This window comes from Zonotrichia leucophrys, unplaced genomic scaffold (assembly GCF_028769735.1).
Source record: "Zonotrichia leucophrys gambelii isolate GWCS_2022_RI unplaced genomic scaffold, RI_Zleu_2.0 Scaffold_150_111975, whole genome shotgun sequence".
Taxonomy (NCBI): Eukaryota; Metazoa; Chordata; class Aves; order Passeriformes; family Passerellidae; genus Zonotrichia; species Zonotrichia leucophrys.
The window spans coordinates 59,195-79,033 of NW_026992355.1; the positions used below are offsets into that span (position 1 = coordinate 59,195).

The 19,839-nt window shown below is 49.7% G+C and overlaps 1 protein-coding gene across 1 annotated transcript; it reads left to right on the plus strand.

Moving 5' to 3' along the window:
• Positions 1-18,593: 18,593 nt before the first annotated feature.
• LOC135461013 (olfactory receptor 14J1-like) lies at positions 18,594-19,529 on the plus strand. The gene has a single exon (XM_064737997.1). The coding sequence runs from the start codon at positions 18,594-18,596 to the stop codon at positions 19,527-19,529; it is 936 nt and encodes a 311-aa protein (XP_064594067.1).
• Positions 19,530-19,839: the final 310 nt, after the last annotated feature.

The window sequence follows — 19,839 nt, forward strand, 5'->3', positions numbered from 1 at the left end:
CACAAGGGTAGTATGATATCAAAGAGACAGCTGTGTGATATCACAGGAGCTGTGTCACATTCCAGGGGCTGTGTGAGGTCACAGAGTTGGCAGTGTGACATCACAGGGGCAATGTCACATCACAGGGGCAGTGTGAGGTCACTGGGCAGGTCACTCTGCCCCAGTCCCCCTCACAGCTCCCCCCAGAGCAGTCCAACCCTGCTCATGCACAGCGAGGTCCCCTGTCCCCCCGGCTCCCCCCGCCCCCGGCCCCGCAGCCTCCCCCAGAGGATGTTCCACGAGATCGACCCCAGAGCTTGACACGGGGACGGGGGCCGGGGTCCTGGGGGTGGCACAGGGGGACAGGGACCCCCGGCAGCGTCCCCGTGTCCCCCAGGGCCAGAGCCTGGGCCAGGGCTCCTTCACCCTGTTACGAACGAGGGCTTGAGAGCGCTGAAAAAATCCCCAGCAAGGGATCAGCAAAAACCAGATTTAATATTAAGGAACAGCAGCGCAGAGTTCCTTGGCAAGAGTCACTCTGCTCCTGACTGGACACTTCAGGCACACCAGGGAAACAAAGCAACAACAAAACCAAACCAAATCCAGGCAATCAAACCAGAAATGAACTAAGAACCGTCCCTGTGGTGTGAGACACAAGGACAGTGAGGGTAATGATAAAATGAATGTGGCCTAAAAGCTGAACAGAGCTCCAACTTAACAGGACTTAACCTTGACTGATAGCTTCAACTTCACAATTTAGCAAAAGAAAAGCACTTAACAGTACTTAACCTAACTTCCAAACTATGACTTTGCAATTTAACAGAGGAATAACATTTAAAAGTATTCAACTCTGCTTATAACTTATATTAAACAACTTAGCAAAAGAACAACTCTTAGCAGCATTTAACTTAACTTAGGCCTTGTGACTTAACCTCACTTACAGACCTGACTGACTCAGCTATCCAAGGCACTCCAACCCCTCAGAGAGCAGCATTTCTGCCACATTTCCCCAGCACAGGCACTCCTGTGTGCACACAGACAACAAAGAGTCAGTGCAAGGCACCTGTGAGAAATTCCCCTGAGGGCAGGCAATGCTCACTGTGGATCCTTTGGCATCTCCCCAGAAGGTGAAGGTGAGCCTGGAGGAGTGGGGGGATCGGCCCAGGTTCTGTCATTGTTGGGGATCCCCGAGTGCAGCAAACAGGAGAGTTCCCAACTGGGAGAGGCCCCACTCAGAGGGAGTCGCTGGCCCAGGAGTGTCACTATAGGACACAAAAGAACACAAGCTCACACCATTGTTCTCAAGGTGAAGAAAAAAGGGGAAGTTCATTTTCTGACTCCAACATTTATAGTTTTCCAAAAGTTACAGGGGATTGGAGGGTGACAGTGACACCTCTCCAATGACACTGGTCAAACCAACAGTCCATCACCTCTCTCCTCCTCCATAAATGCAAAACAATGAGTTATTTACAGAAAGTGTGTCAGAAAGTTCACCACAAGAATGTCATCATCAGAAGGTTTAGAAAATCTTAAAAAAGCCAGGGCAACATATCACCCTTTTCCATTTAAAAAAGAAAAAGAGAAAAGAATATGAACAATATGAAAAAGAAAACATGAACAATGTTTACTGTCCATTTGCGGAGGAATCATCAGAGCGATCACTCTCATCATCTGCATCCGAGTCATCACTCAATGATTCACCCGCTTGATGCCTTTCAGGTTGGTCACGGTTTCCATCTTGCTCATCAGCTGGATTCTGTCTCTGCGGTCGCAGGTCAGGGTGAACACATTTTGAAGGTACCCAGCGTACCCCAGTGTGTGTGGATACAAAAGCATACCAGCGCCCCGAAGCGATAAGGTCATAGGGACCTTTCCACTGTTTGGTGACTAAATTCTGTACCCAAACCTTTGCTTGAGGCAGATGTGCCTCGTCCGCAGCCTGCAACGAGAGATGGTGATTCAAAATGACAGGATGATTTGAGTTCTGCGGCACAGTGAGATGACTGATTGTGCACAAAGCTTTTGCCAACTGACTGTGCGGGGTTTCACCCTGCATTCCCCATTTTTGTTTTTGAAGAACCCTCTTCAGAGTACCATGAGCACATTCTACAGTAGCTTGACCAGTCGGAGAATGAGGGATACCAAACTTGTGCGAGACACCCCACAACTGCAGGAACTGCCGCACCTTTTGCGATGCGTAAGCAGGACCATTGTCGGTTTTCACAGCAGAAGGTGTTGTTATTACATTTCTAGAGTCCCAGCTCTCAGGCTGCCACAGCTCTCGGCTGTCCTATCTTCTATTATGTCGGGGTCACCACTTCTTGTATTCATATTGTTGTTATCATAGTTCTAGTGTCCCATAACTTCTGGGTGGTTTTACTCACAAGAAGCTCTTCACAGCAGTGTTGTTCCTGCTTCTTCGTTAGGGCTCCTCCAAGGCTCTCCCTGATGGGCCAACCCACCCCCTTTTATCTCAGTTATCTTCATTAGCCACAGCTGCCTCCCAATTAAGGACATCACATCTGCAGCACATTTGGAACAACTAGGATCAGGGAAAGGCCACTTATACAATACATATATTTTACTAGGACTCTTACTGTAGAAGATATGCCCAGAACGGCAAAGGCCTGCCTCCAGTGGGCGAGGACATCACGGGCCTTCTCCCCAGTGTGAGCCAAAGCCCACATCACAGAGGAGAACATGTCCACAGTGACATGCACATACTTGAGCCAGCCAAACTCGGCAATCTGGGTGACATCGGTCTGCCAAAATTCCAAGGCCTGAAGGGCTCTGGGGTTTACCTCAGCTGGCAAAGGCAGAGCAAGTGCGTGGCAGTCATCACACAACTCAACAATGTCACAAGCCTCAGTTGGCATCAGCTGAAACTGCTTCTGCAAGGTATGTGCGTTTTGGTGGAAAAACCCATGCAATGCCTCGGCCTGCCCGAGTGTATCAGGCTGAGGCGCTACCCACGCTGGGTTAGCCAACTTGTCAGCCCTCACGTTACCTTCCACTATAAAGCCTGGCAAATTGGTGTGACTCCTCACATGCAAAACATAGAATGGACGAACCCGGGCCTGAATGGCACACCACAAAGTCTTCAGTAAATGAAACAAGGCAGGATTACTGACCTCCTTCAAAACCGAATGACCCAACCTCTGTGCGGTATCGGCCACGTAGGCAGAATCTATGACCAAGTTAAAATGTTCCTGGGAAAGTTTCCCAAATGCCATGACAGCAGCCCTCAGCCCTCAACTAATTGGGCTGACCCATCCTTATGAGCTTCCAGAACCTGCCACTCAGATCTATCCCTCCAGGTAACAATGGCCTTTCCTGTTTTCCCTGAACCGTCAGTGAAGACGGCGGGTCCTTGCACAGGTTCCTGGCTGTTTTTGGGCTGCAAAGAGATTTGTGTGAATTTTGCCATATGCAGTGGCCTATGACTGGGCAGATGATAAATGATCTGCCCTGAAAAGTTTTCCAGAGCACTCTGCAGGGACACACTGTTTGCAAAGCTCCACTCAAAATCCTCCCATTGCACCGGGAGTATGATCTTTGCAGGATCCACACCCATCAATTGCAAACATCGTTTCCAGCATTTGATTATCAAGCGAGCAATCAGCTCAAACAATGCACTTGCGGTCTTCTGCGGCTGATGGGGCAGAAAAACCCATTCCAACACATGCAAGGAATCAGACCATTTGTCACTTCATTGGCCAATGATGCCCGTGGGATACAAATCTGGAGCAATGATGAACACAGTGACATCAATGGAGGGATCAATGCCATGAACTTGGCAAGCTGAAACAGCTCGCTGAACCACCTCCAACACCTTAGGCACCTCAGGGGTCAGTGTGTGAGGTGACTTTAGATCAGAGTCTCCTTTCAACAAATCGTACAGAGGAGACAGCTGTGCATCGGTTAGCCCCAAGTACGGACGTTACCAAGTGATGACCCCTACCAATTTCTGAGCATCATTCAGTGTCTTCACAGAATGCACAAATTGCATCTCCTGGTGACGGATTGTCCATTCCAGAATTTTGACCCCCAAGTACTTCCAAGGTGGTTGTTGTTGAACCTTTTCTGGAGCCACCTGCAGTCCATGAGCATGCAAAGCATCCAGCAACCGAGGCTGTATCCTCAGCAGCTCCTCCTGGGTGGGCGCGTCCACAAAAATGTCGTCCATATAATGATACAGATGTGCATCAGGAAACTGCTTGCCAACTCCAGACAAGGCAGGAGAATTCTGCATGCCCTGGGGCAATGTCCCAGGAGAAAAATGGGCAGCCAGATGTCCCAAGTAGAAAGGAGCATATATGAATGCTTTAAGTTAATTCTAAGAGATCCTGAAAAAATATTTTCAAAGAACAAATTAAAATCAATCATGAGGTGGATCATTAAAAATTTCCCAGATGCCTCTGCTGATGAAATCCATACCACTGAATTTTAGGACTCAGTGGGAGTTAAACTGTACAACCTTTCGATCAAAAGGGAGCCCATTGCAGCCCACATGCTCCCCATCTTCCATACCATCCTTGAGACCCTTCACCAGCAAGCAATGTCTAAAAAACTCAATCCATTGGTCACTCTTAACTCAGGACCTCCCCTCAAACATGCCTTTCTCAGACCTTCCACAATGGTCCAAGATGGCAATGGCCATGTGGTCTTGGAATATCATGCCCTGGAGACTCAAGATGGAAGGAGCTTGAATGTGGCTTGGGAGCCAGATCATCCTCCCTCCATCTTGGCTCCTCCACTTCCTGCTACCACAACCTCCTCTTACGCCCTGAACAAACCTCCAGACTCCATCCCCACTACTGTGGGTCATGTCCCTACTGTCAATCATTCCACTTTCACCCTGGGCAATGCCTCCAGAACTCTACCCCGGAAGTCCACCATCCTAAATCAAGGTCCTTCCTCCCCAACACCTGACAAAATGGCAGTGCCCTTTGCCTCATCCTCCAGCAATAATATGACCCCATGGTCACAGATACTAAGCCCAACTGTCACACTATTTCTAATCCAAATGTTTCTCCTCCAAGTTATTCTTCCTCCCCGGAAGACAGTTTGGATTCCCCAGAGCCACCTTTCCCCTCAACCTCAGGAGGTCCCTAGGAAAGGATTCGGAAGGAAGCAGTTAAGGAAGGACACTGGCAAAGAGTCGCAAAACCACTCATTGCCCCCGTATGTTATGAAAGAAGGGGGCAGAATCCCAGGTATCAGCCATTGGTTTACACGGAAATCAAGGATCTGTGTAGGGCAGTTAAACACCATAGGAAGAACTTACCTTGTTTTAATGGCCTAATGAGTGCCATGTTTACAGCATATGTCTCAACCTCCTATGATTTAAAATATATTATGACCATGTTGTTGTCACCTGCAGAATACACTCTGTGGGAAGGGGGATGGAATCAATTAATAGCAGACTATGCTAATAATGAGGCAAGGGCAGAACTGACAATCAACCATCTAGCTGGAGAAGGACAACACAGCCTACCAGATGATCAAGCAGCAAGTATCCCCAGAGAAGTATTGGATGATATCAAAGACATGGCTTTGAAAGCTTTAATCCAGGTATCAGATGGTAGCACCACCAATTTGGACTGCCTTGGGTGGCTGCAGCTAAAGCTTTAGGACAATTAGACCATCTTGGGTGCCTGTTAAGTAAGCAAACCAATGCTACCTCCCTCACATTGAATGGCCTGCTCTGAGACATAGAGACCATCAGACATGCCACATTGCAGAACAGTGATAAAGTTTTTGCTCTGGGCACATGGGCATGGCGGTGTAGACTCTGAGGGCATGTGTTGCATGAACCTCTCCAGCCACAGTGAGTCAATCCACAAGAGCATTCAAGTACTGAATTAAGAGTTCAAGAAGCTTCAAGTGGAAAACAAAGACTGGTTTAGTAAACTCTTCCAATCCAAGGGACTAAAGGGTTGGATGATTTCTATCTAAAACAGGACTATAAATTACCTTAGCTGTTGTTGTATTGTTAATTGTCTCATGTTTGTTTGGATGCTTTTTGAAAGTCTTACAAAATTCTTTTGGTTCCATCTTTTTTGTAAAACAGAAAGATGGAAGATACCCAAAACAGGCTCCTCATGGACTCCTTGAAGGAGAGAACTGGAGGTCAGGATGGAACAAAAACCTCCCAGAGACTCAGTGTGGGCAAGAAAATGCCTAAAAGTACCTAAAAGTATTCTTAAATCCATAAAGTACATTAAAAACCTTAAGTATCTAAAGCCATTAATCAGCCCCACTGAGTGTCAGTACAAAGCTCTCCAGGGACTCGTTAAAGCAGATAACTGGGGCCATGATTGCACAAACCTCTCACAGAGTCTGTATCAAAAGGGAAACACCAAGTACCTTAAAATAACTGAAGTATCCTGAAGCATTAATGAGCCCTAATGAGTATTGTTACTGACAAAGCCTCTCCAGGGACTAATTACAGCAGATAAATGGAGGCCATGATTGCACAAAGCTCTCAGAGACTCCAAGGCAAAAGCCAAAGCCAAAGTCCTTTGAAAAACCTGCAGTCCCTACAGGGAGCATTCAGGAGCCCCCAGGGCCATTGCTGAGCAACGCTCCCCAGGGACTCCTTCCAGCAGATCCCTGAGGCCACTGGGATGTGGGCTAGGGGGGGATGCTGAGGGCAGGACAAGTGGCTGACAGTGCCCAGCCTGGCTGGGGCTGTGCCAGGAGGCCCCAGGGCCTCAGGCCAAGGTGTCTCCTCACAGCCCTTGGTGGCACAGACCCTGCTGTGCCCCAGGGCACCAAGACTTGGCTTCTCTTTGTCCCCACCTGTCATCACTGCCTGCAGTTCTCTGCTCTGCCTGGGGACACTTTCTCATTTCTGCTCCTCAGTGGGACCCATTAAAAGTCCAAGAAACTTTGGAGTTAGATTCTGCCTTGGAATTCTGGAGAGGTTTCTTCAGCTCCCTCTCAGGGACTCATGTTCAGGGCCTGAGCACAAAGCCCCAGAGGCTCATTAAAGTCTTTGTGCTGTGTCTGTGCTGCTGAGCTGGGCTGGGCTCCTGGCACAGAGGCAGCTCCTGGTAACCAAGAAGAGCTTCAAAAGCACATTTCTCTTGATGAGCAGCTCTTCTGCCAGCCCAGCAGGGCTGGGCGCATGCCTGCAGCCACCCCGGGCACAGCACAGAGGCACAGAGAGCTTCATCAGTCAGGGCTGGGAAGGTGCTGAGAAGTGCCTGGGGCACAATCACTGCCAGCCCTTGGCACAGGAACCTCTGGCTGCAGGACAATGCAGCTGCAGCTCCTGGAGCCATCTCCTAAAGCTGGAACATCCCAATGCCTACAGACCCTGTGAGTACATTCTCTGATTGTCTCTTGTGCAGAGCAGCCAGGGGTGCCCAGGGCTGTCCTGCAGAGCAGGGTCCTGCAGCCCAGGGCGCTGTGCTGGGGCAGGGACTCTGCTGCCTGCCAGGGACAGCTCTCAGCCAGCCCTGGCAGCTGCTCCCAGCACTGGGGGACAAGGTCTGGGTGGGAGGAGACAGCTGGTCAGGCTTGGAAGTGTTCTCCTTGTGGGGAGGGTGCTGCCTTTCTTAGGACTGCTCCCAGCATGACATTTAACTGCAGAACATTTCCAAGTGGATTATACAGGCAGCGCAGCAAGTTAGCGGTTGCAGAAAAGGGAAAATCCTGCTTTTTATACACTGCTTTGGGTTGCCGAGATGGGAAAATGCATGTAGATGTTCATCTCTCTGTTAAGGATGACATTTAAAGAAAACCAAAACAACAAATCTCCCAGATCTGAATGAACCAGGCAGTGACAGAAACTAGCTCAGGGCTCCTTACAGGCAGCATCAGCATCACTTTTCCAGGCTCCTCATTGTTTTTCTAGCATTGCCATCAGTATCTACAGAGCCAGAGCTGCCCCAGGGCAGTGCCTGAGCTGGGAGGGGTCTGCAGGGCAGAGCTGAGCCCCCAGGGCTGGGCTGGGCTCTGGCAGCACTGGCAGGGCCAAGCCCTGGGCACAGGGAAGCAGCTGCTGGCAGGGACAGCTCCAGGCAGCAGAGCCCTGGGCAGGCAGTGGGGGAAAAGTGACCCCAGGCTGTGCTGGGATATTTCAAGTCCTCTCCAAACCCAATGATTCCATGATTACTTTTCTTACAGATCCTGATTTCAAGGCAGAGCAAATGTCCAACAGCAGCTCCATCAGGCACTTCCTCCTGCTGGCATTGGCAGACACGCGGCAGCTGCAGCTCCTGCACTTCTGCCTCTTGCTGGGCATCTCCCTGGCTGCCCTCCTGGGCAACGGCCTCATCATCAGCGCCGTAGCCTGCGGCCACCACCTGCACGCCCATGTTCTTCTTCCTGCTCAACCTGGCCCTCGCTGACCTGGGCTCCATCTGCACCACTGTCCCCAAAGCCATGCACAATTCCCTCTGGGACACCAGGGACATCTCCTACACAGGATGTGCTGCTCAGCTATTTTGTTTTTTCTCCAGTCAGCAGAGTTTTATCTCCTGACCATCATGTGCTATGACCGCTACGTGTCCATCTGCAAACCCCTGCACTACGGGACCCTCCTGGGCAGCAGAGCTTGTGCCCACATGGCAGCAGCTGCCTGGGCCAGTGCCTTTCTCTATTCACTGCTGCACACAGCCAATACATTTTCCCTGCCCCTTTGCCATGGCAATGCCCTGGGCCAGTTCTTCTGTGAAATCCCGCAGATCCTCAAGCTCTCCTGCTCCAAATTCTACCTCAGGGAAGTTGGGCTCATTGTGTTTTCCATTTCTTTACTATTTGGTTGTTTTGTGTTCATTGTTGTTACCTATGTTCAGATCTTCAGGGCTGTGCTGAGGATCCCCTCTGAGCAGGGACGGCACAAAACCTTTTCCACCTGCCTCCCTCACCTGGCTGTGGTTCTCATGTTCTCAGCACTGCATTTGCCTACCTGAAGCCCCCCTCCATCTCCTCCCCATCCCTGGATCTGTCCCTGTCAGTTCTGTACTCGGTGGTGCCTCCAGCCCTGAACCCCGTCATCTACAGCCTGAGGAACCAGGAGCTCAAGGCTGCTGTGAGGAGACTGATGACTGGATGCTTTCAGGAACAATAAATTGCTTGCCAATTTCTGCAAATCACTTGTAATAAAACTCATTTTTGATACTTCTTGTTGATTTCATTTTGGAGATTATTTTCTGTTGTTTTACTTTTTTCATATTTTCCACAAAAAATGTCATTTCTTGTGCCATTTCTATTTTTGTTTCTCTCCGCTTCCCTGTGGCCACAGACTCTGTCAAAATGGGGCTGCACTCTTGGTGTCTTTAAAGGAACTAAAGAATGTCCCAGCAAAGTTTTCTGCAGAGATGCCCTTTGGTTGTCTTCTGTGGAGCTGCAACAGCAATGTCTGTGTGCAGACGTGGGGGCAGATCAGTGCTGGCCCAGCAGCTGTGCCCAGCAGCAGCAGCACTTGGTGTTGCCAGTGCTGCTGCCGTGGCCCTGCCCCGCTGCCCTGGTGGCCCTGGTGTTGCTGCAGGGCCTGAGTGCTCTCGGGGCCGGGCACAGCCCTGGGGGTGGCAGTGCTGGGGCTTCAGCAGAGACAGGCCAAGTATTATACTTAATTAGTAATATAAATAATTTGTAATATAAATAATCTTTGATAGTTCTTTTGGCTTTGTTCTTTTTTTCCCCTGTGTTTTAGTTTTTCAATATTGTCCATAAAATAAAAGCATTGTTTTGCCATTTCTCATTTTGTTTTTCTCCACCTTCCCTGAAGCCACTGACTGTGTCAATAGGAGCTGCACTGTTGGTGGCTTTAATAGAAATAAAGGATCTCCCAGCAGAGTTTTCTGCAGAGATGCCTTTTTGTTGCCTTCTCTGGAGCTGCAGCAGCAATGTCTGTGTGAAGAGCTGGGGACAGATCAGTGCTGAGTACAGCAGCCCTGCTCCTGCTGGCCATACCATTCCTGATCCAGGCCAGGAGCCATTGGCCTTCTTGCCCACCTGGGCACACTGCTGCTTCATGTCCAGCCTGCTGTCCATCAGTGCCTCTAGGTCCCTTTCTGCCTGGCTTCTCTCCAGCCGCTCTGTCCCCAGCCTGTAGTGCTGCAGGGGTTGTTGTGGCCAAAGTGAAGGACCCGGCACTTGGACTTGTTAAACCTGACCTTGTTGGATTTGGGCCCTGGATGCAGCCTGTCCAGGGCCCTGTGCAGAGCCCTCCTACTCTCCAACAGATCCACACTCACACCCAGCTTGCTGTCGTCTGCCAAGATATCCTTAGTTCCATGGGGCCCCTCAGTGTCACAATGGCCTCTTGGTTACTCCAGACCCTGCACTGTCACAATGGTCTCCTTTGTTCCATGGGGCCCTCAAATGTGACAATAGACTCCTTGCTTCCATGGGGCCCCTCAGTATCACAATGTTCTTGTTGGTGCTGCAGTTTCACAGGGGCCCCTTGGTTCCATGGGGCCCCAGGGTGTCACAATGGCCCCACGGTCACATGAGGTCCGACACTGTCACCATGGTGTCTGTGGTTCCACAAGTCTCCTCAGTGTCACAATGGACTCCTTGTTTCCATGAGGCCCCACAGTGTCCCAACTTTCTTCCAGATTCCTTGAGGCCCCATCCTGTCACAGTGCCCCTTTGGTTACACAGGATCCTGCAGCGTCATAATGTCCCCTTGGTTCCATGAGGCCCTGTAGTGTCAGAACGTCCCCTTGGTTCCACTGGGCCCTGGAGTCTCCCAATGGTCTCTTTGGTTTTGCAGTGCCAAAATGGTGAAACCCCTTGGTTACACAAGGTCCTGCTGTGTCTTTTTTACCTGCCCTCCAGCAGATCCAAACTCACACCCAGCTTGATGCCATCTGCAATTTGTGAATGGTGGACTCGATCCCTCTACCCAGATCATCAGTGAAGATATTAAACAGGACTGGGCCCAGCACAGATCCCTGGGGGACACCACCAGTACCTGGACACCAGCTGGGTGCAGCACCATCCCCACCACTCTCTGGGCCCAGCCTCCAGCCAGCTCTTAAATCTGCCAGCCAGGAGGGAACCTGCCCAAGCTGTGGGCTGCAGCTTTTCCAGGGAATTCTGTGGCTCATTGTTTTAAAGGCTTTGAAGTACAGGCGCACAACATCCACAGCCTTTCCTGCATCCATAGGTGGGTCACCTGGTCATAAAAGGAGACCAGGTTTGCCAGGCAGGACCTGCCACCCCTAAATCCACGCTGGCTGGCTCTGATCCCTCGGCCATCCCATGGGTGCCCTGTGATGGCACTCAAGGTGATCTGTTCCATAACCTTGCCGGGCACCCAGGTCAGGCTGACAGGCCTGGAGTTCCCCAGCTCCTCCTTCCAGCCCTTCTTGGGGATGGGCTCACACTGGCACCTCCAGTCCTCTGGGACCTCCCTGCTGAGCCAGGACTGATGGTAAATGATGGAGAGCAGCTTGGGGAGCTCATCCACCAGCTCCCTCATCCCCCTAGGATGTATCCCATCCAATCCCATACACCTGTGAGCACCTGAGTGGCTCAGCAGGTCACCAAGTGCTTCCTCCTGGATTACAGGGGCTGTTCTGTTCCCTGTGCCCATCAACCAGCTCAGGAGAACACTTGTCCTGAGGACAGCCTGTCCTAATAATGAACATTGAGACATACAAGGTATTAAGCAGCTCAGTCTTTCCTTATCTTTAGTTACTATATTCTACACTGTGTCCAAAAAAAAAGAGTAGAGGTTCTCCTTATCCCATATTTTGCTAAAAATTTATTTGTAGAAAAGTGGAGAGTTTTGTCAGAGTGGCTTGAGGAAAGAGGACACAGCCGAATTAACTTGGGAAAGATGTCCTAACTAGGGCAGAGACAGGCAGAGGCCTTTTTTGCGTCTGTAGCAGGATAGAGAATGGAAAAGTACAAGACCATGGTTAGTTCCAAATCTTGCAGGTGCGAGATAATGTGTCCTTGATCCTCGCAAAACATGATAAAGAAATGGACAGTGAGGCAGGAGAGATAGAGAACGTAGTCTCAAAGGAATGTGGATGAGTTAATGCTATAGTTTAACCAATAGATTGCTTGGCTTACAGAATATTCATAAGCTTATTTGCTGTATAAGTGTTTGATACTTTTTCAATAAAGCGGGCCATGATGAACCAACTGGTGTCCTGGTCTCCTTTCTCTGACAGCACGTGATCATGGCTGTATTTCTCCCATTTGTAGACCCTTATCTAAGCATGGGTCCTATAACCAAGGCTACTGTGGCTGTTATCCGGTTTGTTTTATGGGTAAATAAGGTGAGGAATTCATGGATTTTTAACTTCCTCTGGAAAGCAGGCACACAGATTCACAGCTATCACACACTAACTGTATGTTTTTAGGGTTACTTTAATAATGGCACCTGCTGTAAGGAAATGACACCAGGTGAAATCTTCTTCCAAGCATTTAGCCATCTCTTTAGGTCAGCCCCTCCAGTTTTTGAAGGTTTCAGTTCCACTCTGAATATTAATGATATCATACAGTGGCTGGTGTTGCTGATAGGCCTGCTCTATTTAGCATTTAGAGAGAAGGGGTGACTTACCTTGATAACCACCCTGACACCAACCCCAGAATCCAATACGCCACCAGAGTCTGGGGATGCTGCTGCCCCAGAGCCTGACCCTACCCCACATCCCACCCCAGATGTGAACTACCCAGATTGGCTGGGGGTCTGGTGAAGGAGATACGTGAGATGGGCTGGATGCTGAAGGAATACACTTCCCTAGCTGGTGAGAAGCCCTCCCTCTGCCGTGAAGAGAGAAAGTGTAATAGTGCAGCAGCAGAACCCACAGATGTTACAACTGTCCAGGTTCCAGCTGAATTGCAAAGGCAATCACAACCAGCAGCAGTTGCCCCTGTAGAAACAAGGAGATCTGAGACTAAAGCAGAGCACCCAGATAGGGAAGTGCCCTTACAACCCGTAGGGGAGCCAGAGATTCCAATTATCACCAAGTCCCTGACATATGAAAGTCTCTGTAATCTGCACAAAGACATTGTACGATGGGGACGTGAGGCTTATACAACCTGGCTACTTCGGGTCTGGGATCTTATGGGTACAGGCGTTCAGCTGGATGGTGGTGAGGCAAGGAATTTTGGACCCTTGCCAGGACTCAGGTATCAATCAGATTTTTGTAAAGGAGCCAGGGTCTCTTTCCCTCTGGGAGCGGCTTTTAATGAGTGTCAGAGAGAGGTTTGTCCACAGGGAGAGAATGCAGGACCAGCACCATAGAATGTGCTGGAAGACCCTTGAGGAAGGGATCCAACAGCTGAGAGAAGTGGCAGAATTAGAGGTACTCTTTGGGAGGGATGGACAGCATGATAATGACCCCGACAAAGTCGGGTGCACAGGGCAAATGTTGTGGAGCCTGGCAAATCTGGGGCCATACCAATACACCACCTTTATTGCAACAATTAATGCTGATAACAATTAAGAGACAGTGGGTTCTGTAGCCAACAAGCTTAAGAATTATGAAAGTATGATCAATGGACTGATGCAGGCTCATGTCTCTGCTGTGATTAAGGAGCTCAAAGAGGAGATGAGGGAGGTGGTGAGGGGAGAGGTGAGGAGGAACAGTTCCCACATTGCACCACTGTGAGTCACAGGCCCCAGAGTCAGAGCCCAACGTTCCCCAGCTAGAGAGAGGGGGGGTACACCCCACGGGCTGACCTGTGTTTTTTTCTGCGTGACCATGGGGAAGACATGGGAAGGTGGGATGGAAAACGCACTTCTGTCCTGGCAGCACGGGTGCGTCAGCTCAAGGAGGGAAACACAAATCAAGGAAACTCCAGTAAAGTGAAGGTAGCCTCAACCTCCCATGACCGAGCTGCTGAGTATGATCTGTCAGATCCCCTGGAAGGTACCTCTACCATGAATACCCAGGGTTAGAGGGGCCCTGCCTCCAGCCAGGGAGAGGCACGGGAAAACTGGATTTTCTGGACGGTGTGGATCCGATGGCCTGGCACATCAGAACCACAAAAGTAAGATGCTTTAGTTGATACTGGTGCGCAGTGTACCCTGATACCATCGGGACATGTGGGGGCAGAACCTATTTCCATTGCCGGGCTGACGGGGGGATCACAGCAATTGACCCTGTTAGAAGCCGAGGTGAGCCTGACTGGGAAAGAGTGGAAAAAACATCCTATTGTGACTGGCCCAGGGGCCCTGTGTGTTCTGGGCATAGACTTCCTCCAGAACAGCTATTACAAAAACCCAAAGGGACTCAGATGGGCTTTTGGCATAGCTGCTGTTGAGGCAGAAAACATTAAGCAGTTGAATATTTTCCCTGGACTATCAGAAAACCCATCTGCAGTAGGACTCCTGAAGGTGGAAGAGCAAAGACCACCAATTGCCACCTAGACAGTGCTCCGCGGCAGTATCAGATGAATCAAGATGCCATGATCCCCATCCACAAAATGATCCGTGAGCTGGAGAGCCAAGGGGTGGTCAGCACGACCCACTCACCCTTCAACAGCCCCACTTGGCCTGTGCACAAGTCTGACAGAGAATGGAGATTGACTGTGGACTATCGTGGCTGGAATGAAGTGACTCCACCACTGAGCGCTGCTGTGCCGGACATGCTGGAACTCCAGTACGAGCTGAAGTCCAAGGCAGCAAAGTGCTTTGCCACCACTGACATTGCTAACACATTTTTCTCCATTCCTGTGGCAGCAGAATGCAGGCCTCAGTTTGCTTTCACCTGGAGGGGAGTGCAGTACACCTGGAACCGACTGCCACAGGGGTGGAAGCACAGCCCCACCATCTGCCATGGACTGATCCAGACTGCACTGGAAGAGGGTGAGGCTCCAGAACATCTGCAGTATATCAATGACATCATTGTGTGGGGGAACACTGCAATGGAAGTATTTGAGAAAGGAGAGAGGATCATCAGGATTCTGCTAGAAGCCAGCTTTGCTATCAAGAAGAGCAAAGTCAAGGGACGTGCCTGAGAGATCCAGTTTCTGGGAGTGAAGTGGCAAGACGGACGGCGTCAGATTCCCACTGAGGTCATCAACAAAATCACCACGATGTCTCCACCAACTAGCAAGATGGAAACACAAGCTTTCCTGGGTGCCATAGGTTTTGGGGAATGCAAATTATTATTCCCAAATAAAGTAAGATTGTGAGCCCTCTTTACCTGCAAGAAGAACGAGTTCCACTGGGGTCCTGAACAGCAACAAGCCTTTGCCCAGATCAAGCAGGAGATCACTCAAGTGATTGCCCTTGACCCAGTCAGGACAGGACCAGAGGTGAAGAATGTGCTCTACTCTGCAGCCAGGAACAATGGCTTGTCCTGGAGCCTTTGGCAGAAGGTGCCTGGGGACACTCGAGGCCGACCACTGGGATTTTGGAGTCAAAGCTACAGAGGCTCTGAAGCCAACTACACTCCTACAGGGAAGGAAATCTTGGAGTCCAGGCTGCCTCAGAGGTGATTGGTACAGAAGCGCAACTCCCCCTGGCACCCTGACTACCAGTGCTGGGGTGGATGTTTAAAGGAAAGGTTCCCACTACCGACCACACCACTGACACTACATGGAGTAAATGGATTGCTCTTATTACACAGCATGCCAATATTGGAAACCTGAATCGCCCTGGGATTCTGGAGATAATTACAAACTGGCCAAAAAAAAAAACAAAAAAAAAAAAACCCCAAAAAAAAAAAAAAAAATTTTAAAAAAAAAAATTTAAAAAAAAAAAAAAAACCAAAAAAAAAAAAAAAAAAAAAAAACCCAAAAAAAAAAATAAAAAAAAAAAAAAAAAAAAAAAAAAAAAAAAAAAAAAAAAAAAAAAAAAAAAAAAATTAAAAAAAAAAAATTTTAAAAAAAAAAAAAATTTAAAAAAAACCCCCCCCAAAAAAAAAAAAAAAAAAACCCCCTTTTTTAAAAAAAAAAAAAAAAAAAAAAAAAAAAAAAAAAAAAAAAAAAAAAACCCTTTTTAAAAAAAAAAAAAAAAAAAAAAAAAAAAAAAAAAAAAAAAAAAAAACCCCCAAAAAAAAAAAAAAAAAAAAAAAATTTCACCCTGAATGACTGGGGCTTGGATGAACGGTTTGAGGGATGGGGAATAACTGGATGGTTGAAAGACAAAATAAAGACAGCTTTGTTATTACTAGAAGTCATTCTTATATTGCTTTGTATTATTCCATGCCTAAGGAAATTGGTGACCCAATTGGTAGAAAATACAGTGAAAAGGGTTTGGCTGGTGCAAGAAGAAGAAGGGGAGTTGTAGCAATGTATCTGAACAACTTATGCCACACTGTGCACCAGCCATACCACTTGTAGTTGCTCTTATCAGAGTCCTCTGGAATTCACCAAGGTTACTAAGACATAAACTGTGCTAAATGAAGAAAGAGGAGGCTGAGAAACAGAATACCAAGACCTCAAGAACTCGATAATAGAGGACTGAGAACCACCTGAACTGCAACCAATCACATACTCTGAGAAGTGCGTGCAGAACACAAGGACAACACAGAGGCACCAATGATGAAGAGTGTGATCAGCATGTGCAGTAGGGTTAGAATGTATAAATAAGTGCATAATAGAAACAATCAATGGCTTCTGTTTAATGATATTGGTTAGATATACGGGAGTCCTGTTTTCCCACAATGGGTGCCTGGGAAACAGGGATGGTTCTTTTCCGTAGAATGGAAAACACTGAGGCAGGAGCAGGAGACAAGTGACCCTTGCAGGCCTGGGGCCTCATTGCCTCCTTGTCCCTGCTCAGCAGCCTGGCAGGGGCCGCCCCATGCTCCTGCCCTTGCCATTGCACATCCCCACATGCCAGTGCCCATCCCGGCAAGAGCCCTGAGCAAGGAGGGAGGGACAGGATCTGCCTGGCCAGGGGCTGGGGCTCAGGCCTTGGCCCTTGGCATTCCTCAAACACATCCAGGTGTGCTCAGCACCAGAGACACCTTGGCCTTGTTTGTCCCCAGCTGTCATCACTGCCTCCAGTGTTCTGATTTAACTGGAACCTGGGGACACTTTCTGAGTTGTGTTCCTCAGTGGGATGCATTAAAACTTCAAGGAACTTTGGAGTTTCAATTTAATTTTGAGTTCTTGAGAGGTTTTTTGAGCACTCTCTCAGGGACTGAGTCTTATGTAAACAACACCAAAGCCCCAAGAGGCTCATTAAGGTCCTTGTGCTGTGTCTGTGCTGCTGAGCTTTAAAGGAACAGCTCTCGCCAGGAACAGCTCCTCTCCCAGCCCAGCAGGACTGAGGGCTCTGCCTGCAGGCACTGAGGGGACAGGAGCCAGGCAGAGACAGGCTGAAGGCAATCAGGATTGAGATGACATGGAGCTGAGACTTCACTTGGGGAAAGATCTTCCCAGCCCCGTGCATGGTGAGTGTGTGGGTGCAGGGCAATGTCCCCTGTGCTCCTGGAGGGATCTCCTGAAGCCAGCACACCCCACAGTCTGAGGGATGTGTCAGGAGGACTCTCCCAGTTTCTCTGGGGCACAGGAGGAGCAGGAGGAGGATGTGCTGCAGAGCAGGGCTGCCCTGGGCACCGTCAGAGGGACAGGGCAGGACAGCTCCTGCTGCCAGGGACGGCTGCAGGGGCTGAAGCTGGGGCTGCAGCCAGAGCTGCCCAGGGCTGTCCTGCAGAGCAGCTCCTGCAGCCCTCATGGCTCTTGGGCAGCCCAGGGCATGTGCCACCTGCCAGGGACAGCTCTCAGCCTGCCTGGCAGCTCCCCATGGACGCTGCAGGGGAGAAGTTGGAGGTGGAAGGAGCCACCCCCATCAGGGCAGATTCCTCCTGCTCTGGAGATGGAGCTGCATGGCCAGGGCTGCTCTCAGCTTTCTCCTAAAGGGAAGGGAAAGGGGCTGTCAGCTTTGGCTGTGTCACGGAGACTCCTGCACTGTCACCCTGGGCATCAGCAGATGGGCCTCAGATCTCCCTCAGAAAGTGCCTCCTCAGCCTCCTCTCCCTACAGACAGCAGCAGCAGCACCTTGGCTTGCAGCATCTCTGTTTGTCTGCCCTGCCCTTAAGGCCCTGCTGCCAGGGAGATGCCCCTGGGCAGTGCCCTGTGCTGGGAGGGGTCTGCAGGGCAGAGCTGAGCCCCTAGGGCTGGGCTGGGCTCTGGCAGCACTGGCAGGGACAAGGCTTGGGTAAAGAGAAACAGCTCCCAGTAGGCACAACTCCAGGCAGCAGAGAGCCAGGCAAGCCCTTGTTATCCCTCCATGTCCAGCTGCACAGGGAGAGAGAGAAGAGTTGGACAGATTGATTTTGAAACTGGAGTCTTCAAAAAAAGCCTTGTTATTTTTAAGTGCAGTTTTATATTGGTACATCCTGTACTAGACCGAGGGGAAATGAGCAAAGGGCACCTGTGTTGGCCCAACCGGATTGAGTGCACTGGGGCACAAGGAGCCCTGTTTTCCCTCTGGGCTCCCCAGTGTTCAGCCTGAGAGCAATGCTAAGAACAGGAATTCTGTCCCTTCTAAAAAACACACAGTTACTTTGGAGCCCAAAGCTACACTGAAAAAAAAAAAAGGTAAATGAAATTTCCCCAGAGAAAGAGAAGCAATTTTTAGTGGTTCTGTAAGAAAATAGCATAGCATTGACTAAAACTAATTTGTCGAAATTGTCAATGTTGTCTTTGAACAGCTCAAAATGTCCAGAACCAAGAAATGTCCAACAGCAGCTCCATCAGCCACTTCCTCCTGCTGGCATTGACAGAAATGCGACAGCTGCAGCTCCTGCACTTCTGCCTCTTGCTGGGCATCGCCCTGGCTGCCCTCCTGGGCAACGGCCTCATCATCAGCGCCGTAGCCTGCGGTCACCATCTGCACACGCCCATGTTCTTCTTCCTGCTCAACCTGGCCCTCACTGACCTGGGCTCCATCTGCACCACTGTCCCCAAAGCCATGCACAATTCCCTCTGGGACACCAGGGACATCTCCTACACAGGATGTGCTGTCCAAGTATTTCTGCTTATCTTCTTCATGGGAGCAGAGCTTTCCCTCCTGACCATCATGTGCTATGACCGCTACTTGTCCATCTGCAAACCCCTGCACTATGGGACCCTCGTGGGCAGCAGAGCTTGTGCCCACATGGCAGCAGCTGCCTGGGCCAGTGCCTTTCTCAATGCTCTCATGCACACAGCCAATACATTTTCCCTGCCCCTGTGTCATGGCAATGCCCTGGGCCAGTTCTTCTGCGATGTGCCCCCAATCATCAAGCTCTCCTGCTCACACACCAGTGCCCTCCGAAAGCTGGGACTCAGTGCAGTTAGTGCCTGTTCAGCATTTGGCTGTTTTGTGTTCATTGTTTTCTCTTATGTGCAGATCTTCAGGGCTGTGCTGACGATCCCCTCTGAGCAGGGACGGCACAAAGCCTTTTCCACCTGCCTCCCTCACCTGACTGTGGTCACCCTGTTTCTCAGCACTGCAGCGTTTGCCTACCTGAAGCCTTCCTCCGTGTCCTCCCCATCCCTGGATCTGGCCCTGTCAGTTCTGTACTCGGTGGTGCCTCCAGCCCTGAACCCCCTCATCTACAGCCTGAGGAACCAGGAGCTCAAGGCTGCAGTGTGGACACTGATGAGTGGACCATTTAGGAAACATTAAACTGGTTGCCAATTTCTGCCTATGTCTTGAAATAAAAGTAATGTTTGATACTTCTTGTTGGATTGGTTTTTTTTTTTTTGTTCTGTTTTCATTTTTTAATATTCTCCCTAAACCAAGGCCATTTTTACTACAACTTCTTATTTTGCTTCTCCAAAATTCACTGTGGCCTCAGACTGTGTCAATGAGGAGCTGGTTTCTTGGTAACTTTAAAGGAGATAAAGGATCTCCCAGTAGTGTTTTCATGGGAGATCCCCTTATGTTTCCTTCTCTGGAGCTGCAGCAGCAATATCTGTGCGCAGAGATGGGGGCA